Source organism: Vigna unguiculata, chromosome 8 (assembly GCF_037176805.1).
Source record: "Vigna unguiculata cultivar grain cowpea cultivar isolate G323 ecotype 2 chromosome 8, ASM3717680v1, whole genome shotgun sequence".
In the NCBI taxonomy this organism is placed as follows: domain Eukaryota; kingdom Viridiplantae; phylum Streptophyta; class Magnoliopsida; order Fabales; family Fabaceae; genus Vigna; species Vigna unguiculata.
In genome coordinates, this window is record NC_140799.1 from 28,906,853 (window position 1) to 28,914,733 (window position 7,881).

The window sequence follows — 7,881 nt, forward strand, 5'->3', positions numbered from 1 at the left end:
CAAATCGATATTTTGTTACAAGAATGGAGAGACCAAAGACATAATTTAACCAAAAATTAATTAAAATAAATTTTCTGTTTTAGAAAATACACAACTCTATACTTAAAATAGTTGTACATCTCCTTCAGTTGTCTTTAGAAAATTAATAATATTTTCTTTTTAAATTTTTTTTTTGCCTTGATAGGAGGGAATTTAAAATTAAACGTCCTTCTTTTATTTCTTTTTCATTATTTTTCTAATATGATGTTACAAAGTTAGAGTGAATGTAGAATAAAATTCATCCTTTGTAATACGGCAGGAAATACGGTTGAAAATAGAGTCCCATAGATGATCATTTCCACTGATAAGGAATACATCCTCCTATCTTCGCGTCAGCTTCCTGATAATAGGCATGCCATGCTTTCCAGTATTGTGTGCGAGGGCTTTTATCTTTGTCAAAAGAAAACATGGTCGCTGTTTTCCGGTAGATACCGTTCAAAATTTTAATTCGTTTTCCAGGAATAATTCAAGAATTACATTTTTATTGTAGAGGAAAAAAAGTTACAAGGATAAAATCATGATAACAAGAAAAGAAGAAACTAAAGATGATATTTTAGTGAGGTGTGGTTTGAATTGGTAAAAGTAGAAAGAGCGAACTGCAATTATTTCGAATAGTTTAAAGTCAATAAGAAAATAAGAAAACAGGGAACCATAGGTTGCGAAATACGAATTATACCGTCTTGGATCAATCCAACTGCTCAATGTTTATTAAGCTATAACATATATAAACAAACTGCAACTTTAACTAAATAAAAAACCTAATTAACTAATTAGAATATATATATATATATATATATATATATATATATATATATATATATATTCTTTGTTTTTTTTATTTTTTCTGAACTTCAACAGTATAACAAAATTTTATATATTCCTTAAAGTTGATCTCTTAATTATTGCAAATGTCAAGTGGTAGTTACAATTTGTGTTATTTAATTTCACTTAAAACACAAGCTACTGGACGAGAAACGGGATCATTCGAATAGCTTATTATATCTTATATTGGACTTTCTTTTTTTTAAATGGAAAATTTCGACCGGTAAGTCATTGAATTGACTGAACAGTAAGATAACGCGGAGTTGCTGCTACACCCTGCCAGCGCACCCAGTCCATGTTAAACATGCGCTGACTAGAAAGACATTCTGAAGCTGCAAATCAACCACAAATGCTCAGTTTTCAGAAGCTGTCTCTTCTATTGACGCTGCTGTTTCTGATAGGGAATCCTGCGACCGGCAAGAACCATTGCGCCGATAAATGTGGCCACGTTCGCATTCAATTTCCATTTTATCTCAGAAACAAAAACTTGAATCACTCCACCGACTATCCCCCTGAGTTCGGTCTGTTATGCACCCAACAAAATGAGGCCATCCTGGAGTTGCCTGCTGTTCCAATACAGTTGTTTGTCAAAAAAATTGATTACAAATCTACACTAATTGAAATATATGACCCCCAAAATTGCCTTCCCGATCAACTCTTGAAACTCGGCAACGCATCCGTCTCTCCATTCCTATTCCCTGATTATAGTGGTCGCCCTCGTAGCAAGTTTAACGTTTCCTTCTTCCGTTGCGACTCATTGTCATGCCCAATTTTTCTACTAGGATCCCACAACGACGTCACTGACCCCCAATTGGTATCCTGCACGAAGTTGAAAGATGTTTCCGTCGCGTGGTGGGGTTCGTACTATGAGACGTTGGTTATGGAATGGTCAAAACCTGACTGTGGATACTGTGAAGCACAAGGTCAAAATTGTAAATGGAAGAATGGTACTAACGGTGCAACTGAATGTTATGCTTGCCAAACAAAAAGGATTCCCACGTCAACTGCGGTCCTCATTGCTGGAGGTATGCAGTATTACAGTGGCTATTATGTTATAGTTTTGCTATTTTGTTGATCCCTTGCCACTGTATTTGATCCTTGCTTTAAATACTGTTATTCATTTTTGGTAACTTATTTTTTCACCAACAGGAGGACTAGTTGGTTTGATGCTTTTGCTGCTTCTGGTCAAGACATTGCTTTATGCGTATGACTATTATGAGAAGAGAGGAGAAGACCAGGCTCGAATAGAGAAGTTTTTGGAGGATTACAAGGCAATGAAGCCTACCAGGTTCACTTACGCTGACATCAAGAGAATCACAAATGGTTTTAGTGAGAGTTTAGTGGAAGGAGCTCATGGAGCAGTATTCAAAGGAATGCTCTCCCGTGAAATTCTTGTTGCTGTGAAGATACTCAAAGGCACAGTGGGAGATGGGAAGGATTTCATAAATGAAGTGAGAGCCATTGGGAAAATTCATCACGTTAACATTGTTCGTCTGCTTGGTTTCTGCGCAGATGAGTTCCACCGTGCTCTCGTCTACGATTTCTTTCCAAATGGGTCGTTGCAGAGATTCTTGGCTCCACCGGACAAGAAGGATGTTTTCCTTGGTTGGGAGAAGTTGCAACAAATTGCTCTTGGTGTTGGCAGAGGAATTGAGTATCTCCATCTTGGCTGTGATCATAGAATTCTTCACTTTGACATCAATCCTTACAATGTTTTGTTAGATGACCTTTTTGTCCCAAAAATCACTGATTTTGGACTAGCCAAGTTGTGTCCCAAAAATCAGAGCACGGTATCGATGACTGCAGCCAGGGGAACTTTGGGCTACATTGCCCCTGAAGTTTTCTCTCGGAATTTTGGTAATGTTTCTTACAAGTCTGACATTTACAGCTATGGAATGTTGCTGTTAGAGATGGTAGGAGGAAGAAAGAATACAAATGTGTCAGTTGAGGACAGTTTCCAAGTTCTGTACCCAGAATGGATCCATAACTTGGTGGAAGGAAAAGATGTGGAAATTAGCGTTGAGGATGAGGGAGATACTAAAATTGCCAAGAAACTTGCCATTGTAGGACTTTGGTGCATTCAGTGGAACCCAGTGGATCGTCCTTCCATGAAAACTGTGGTACAAATGCTTGAAGGGGATGGATATGAGTTAGTAGCACCCCCTTCCCCTTTGCATATTTCTGGTTCTTCTACAACAAATACCATAGTTCCAGCCAGACGTCAAAATTTTGAATTGGAGGTTATTCATGAAATAGAAGAAAACAGAGTCGATCACTTTTAGGTTTCCTTCAAATGCTATCTGTATGTTTTATTGGAGTTTTAAGCTTCATCAGTACATTTGATAGTTTAATTATTATCCATATAAACTTGTTAATTAACTTGTTTATTGCTTCTCACATTATGCTTCTACGATCAGTTATGTTATAATAAATTTTGATTAGCTTCAACTTCTACATTACAAAGAAAAATTATTGGAGTTTATTGACTAGTAAAACAAAATTCGTTCATTTTAGGCTTCCACTTGTTGCAGTTGTGTAAATATAACCTTACAGCCTTGATCTTAACGGAAGTTAATTATCCATCCAGCTGAATCAAAAATAGGCTAAAATATGTTTTCTATAGCACATTTATTTTCAACTTTTGTTTTTAATACTACAAAAATGGACTCATCTTCATACAAACAATTGAGTGTTATTTATTGAGTGATCTCAATTCAACTTGTATAATTTTGTTTGACGTGCGTTAACAAATTAATTCATTCAATGCTTATTTCAACATGTTGAATATTTAAATGACATATTAGTTAATTAATGAGATTTTTTTTACGTTATTTTAAACTAAAACATTTTTTAATATGATATAAAATGTTACCATATTCATTTAATTATTGTAAAGACCAGGGATAGTAAATAAACTCGCTTTGTGGATATTATCCAAACTCGTTCTCGTTTTAACGGAGATTTCATGCTTTGACTGGTATAGATATGAGTATAGAGAATCCTCAACTTTTTTAATTGAATATCGGGAAGTACATATCTGTCTCATCCTCGTTCTTATACAACAATATATTTCTTTGAATAACATATCACATATATCTCTCATATATTTTATATATATATATATATATATATATATATATATATATATATATATATATATATATATATATATATATATATATATATATCATGTATATTGCATAATTTGAGTGATTTTCTTCCTTCTTTCTCGAATGTAGGTTTTTAACGTTAGGTTTGTTTTAAATTTTTCTTTTGTAGGCCATAGATTTTGGCCCATCTATGCCCCCATACATATACATATACATGTACATATATATATATATATATATATATATATATATATATATATATATATATATTATATGTTATATATATATAGTGTGTATATTGCAAAAGTTGTTGCATAATTTGAGTGATTTTCTTCCCTCTTTTTCGAATGCAGTTTTTTAATGTTGCGTTTGTTTTAGATTTTTCATTTGTAGGCCATAGATTTTGGTCCATTTATGTCCCCATCCACCATCTATAAATAGAGCACTATACTCCTGCCTCAAACACATAGTTCCATACTCATTCATTTTCTCTCGTTCTCTTTTCTCTCATATATCTTTTCTTTTATCTTGGGTTTATTTATTTACTTTGTTTTAAGAGTTATCTTGCTAGTTTTGATATCCTCGGAGAAGTTCCAATTGTATCTTGGGGGGCTTGCGCAATACACCGCAAATAAGTCCTTAAGGGTAGTGAATCTACACGCCTCGAGAAGTTTTTTTGGTTTGTGATTTTGTCAGCTACTACAACAATCTTAAGGACTTATGGCTGACAACAATAACAACAACACATCCTCTATGTAGAATCCAAATGTTGTTTCCGAAGCTCAGACAATCTTTGTGAAACCTTTTTCCGGATGTGTCAAAAATTGAGGTATTCTCTAGACAGAACTTCCAGCGCTGGCAAGAACGTGTGTCTACCCTTTTAGAAATGTATGGAGTTGCTACTGCTCTCACACCCTCAAAACCCAACTCCAATATCCCTTCAAAACAAGTTGAAGATTGGATTCATGCAAACAAGGTATGTCGACATACTATACTTAATGCATTGTCTAATGACCTGTTCGATGTGTACTATACATACGAGGAAGCGAAAGAAATTTGGGATTCGTTGATCCTCAAATATACTGCTAAAGACGTAGTCAAACAAAGATTCATCATAGGAAACTACTACCGCTAGGAGATGATTGAAGATGAGAACATTAAGATCCAAATCAACGAATATGACAAGCTACTTGAAGATATCAAAGAAGAGAACATAATCCTTCCTGATGAGTTCGTTTCAGAACTCCTGATTGAGAAACTATTGTCATCTTGGACTAACTAGAAACAACAGCTGAAACACAGACACAAGAAGATGTCGCTTCAATAGCTGATTACACACATCATAGTCGAAGATACCAATAGGGAGGAATATGCTACTATAGGGGCCAAAGCATTATCTGCAAAAGCTAACATTGTAGAAGAAAAACATGCTCTGAAAAGGTATGAGAATAAACCTGATCACAATAAGAAAGCATAAATAAGATTGTAATTATCCAAAAGTCCAGAATATCCATAATTACACTTTATTTGAAAGCATAAAAAAAACTTCATAAAAGTTCTAATAAAATCTTCGCCCAATACTAGTTTTCTATAGCACATTTATTTTCAACTTTTGTTTTTAATACTACAAAAATGGACTCATCTTCATACAAACAATTGAGTGTTATTTATTGAGTGATCTCAATTCAACTTGTATAATTTTGTTTGACGTGCGTTAACAAATTAATTCATTCAATGCTTATTTCAACATGTTGAATATTTAAATGACATATTAGTTAATTAATGAGATTTTTTTTACGTTATTTTAAACTAAAACATTTTTTTAATATAATATAAAATGTTACCATATTCATTTAATTCTTGTAAAGACTAGGGATAGTAAATAAACCCGCTTCGTGAATATTGTCTGAATCCATCTCCGTTTTAATGAAAAATCCCTGCTTTAACTGGTATGGGTATGAGTATAGAGAATTCCAACTTTTTCAATTAGATATCCGGATGTACATATTCGTCTCGTCCCCGATATATATATATATATATATATATATATATATATATATATATATATATATATATATTGTTGGAATTTTTAGAGCTTTTGGAAATATAAGATATAGGAGAGATATATGTGATATGTTATATGGAGGAATATATTGTTGTACTTTATTGATATACCTTTTATATATATATATATATATATATATATATATATATATATATATATATATATATATACATTATGCATTTAATATTGCAAAAGTTGTTGCACAATTTGAGTGATTTTCTTTCTTCTTTCTCGAATGCAGTTTTTTAACGTTGGGTTTGTTTTACATTTTTCTTTTGTAAGCCATGGATTTTGGCCCATCTATGTCTCCATTCATCATCTATAAATAGAGCACTATACTCCTCCCTCAAACACACAATTTCAAACAAGGTATGTCGACATACTTTACTTAATGCATTGTCTAATGACATGTTCGATGTGTACTGTTCATACAAGGAAGCGAAAGAATTTTGGGATTAATTGATCCTCAAATATACTACTGAAGACGTAGTCAAACAAAGATTCATCATAGGAAACTACTATCGCTAGGAGATGATTGAAGATAAGGACATTAAGATCCAAATCAATGAATACGACAAGCTGCTTGAAGATATCAAAGTAGAGAACATAATCCTTCCTAATGAGTTCGTTTCAGAACTCCTGATCAAGAAACTACCGTTATCTTGGACTGACTATAAACAACAACTAAAACACAAGCACAAGAAGATGTCGCTTCAAGAGCTCATTACACACATCATAGTCAAAGATACCAAGCAGCAGGAATGTGCTATTATAAGGGCCAAAGCATTATTTGCAAAAGCTAGCATTGTAGAAGAAAAATCTACTCCAAAAAGGTACGAGAATAAACTTGATGAAATAAAAGAAAAGTAATTACCGAAATTCCCGTCCCAAAGGATCTAACCCCACCTTTAAGAAAAAGGGAAATTGCTTCGTATGTGGGAAGCCTGACCATCATGCGCTTCAGTGCAGGCGTAGAGCAAGATACGACAATCATCCTAGGGCAAATACAGCCTAAGGGGAAGATACTATAGTTGCGATCGTTTCACAAGTAAATTTGATGACCAATGTGAGTAAGTGGGTGGTAGAGTCTGGTGCTACTAGGACATTTGTGCAAACATAATTGCTTTTACCTCCCATACCAGTGTAGGGGATGGAGAAGAACACATGTATATTGGTGACTCCAGGACAACTCATGTCCTAGGGAAAGGAAAGGTTCTTTTAAAACTCACATATGGGAAGACTCTAGCCTTGAGTAATGTGTTGCATGTGCCCTCTATTGGGAAGGTGTAAAACAAAGAAGGAAAAGTAAGTTAGTAAGAAACAAAGAAAGGGATAAGGCTTATATCTTCATTGATGAATAGAATCTTTGCATTAATTATATGTTATCATGATTTGAAACAAGTGTGCACATGGTTGCTTATAAAAGGATGGAGTGAAAGAGAAAATGTAGGAAGAGTGAAGGGAAAGGTAAGTTACATGAGAAAGAAAGAAGGAAAGAGGGAGAGAAAGAGAAAGAAAAAGAGAGAGAAAGTTGGAGCAAAAGATTTGAAAGAGATCTTAGTCTTCTAGAAGTATTGCTAGTGTGTACCTACAACTAATAAGGTAAGAAAGGAGTGAGGTTAAGCTCTTTCTATTTTAATCTTGATAAATTCATGTGTATTATATTTATCTTTTATTTATTTCAAAATATATATTATTTTAGTTGCTTCCATTCAATTGTTATCCTCTTTATATATTTATGTTTATATTATTTAAACTATATCCAATTAAGCAACGATCCTATCTAATCATTTAATTTAATTTAATTTACCTATAGTTATTCGTTGGTCTTGTTTATTTATTTAA

The 7,881-nt window shown here is 33.4% G+C and overlaps 1 protein-coding gene across 1 annotated transcript; it reads left to right on the forward strand.

Moving 5' to 3' along the window:
• Positions 1-1,125: 1,125 nt before the first annotated feature.
• On the forward strand, positions 1,126-3,258 carry LOC114195324 (rust resistance kinase Lr10-like). Its single transcript, XM_085665456.1, has 2 exons — positions 1,126-1,886; positions 2,011-3,258. The coding sequence occupies exons 1-2, from the start codon at positions 1,211-1,213 to the stop codon at positions 3,141-3,143; spliced, it is 1,809 nt and encodes a 602-aa protein (XP_085521582.1). The 5' UTR covers positions 1,126-1,210; the 3' UTR covers positions 3,144-3,258.
• Positions 3,259-7,881: the final 4,623 nt, after the last annotated feature.

Excerpts from the sequence above, each read along its gene's own strand:
- LOC114195324 (XM_085665456.1), top strand. The coding sequence starts at position 1,211 with ATGCTCAGTTTTCAGAAGCTGTCTCTTCTATTGACGCTGCTGTTTCTG. Across the intron at positions 1,887-2,010 it reads TGCGGTCCTCATTGCTGGAG|GAGGACTAGTTGGTTTGATG; the intron begins GTATGCAGTATT and ends TTTCACCAACAG.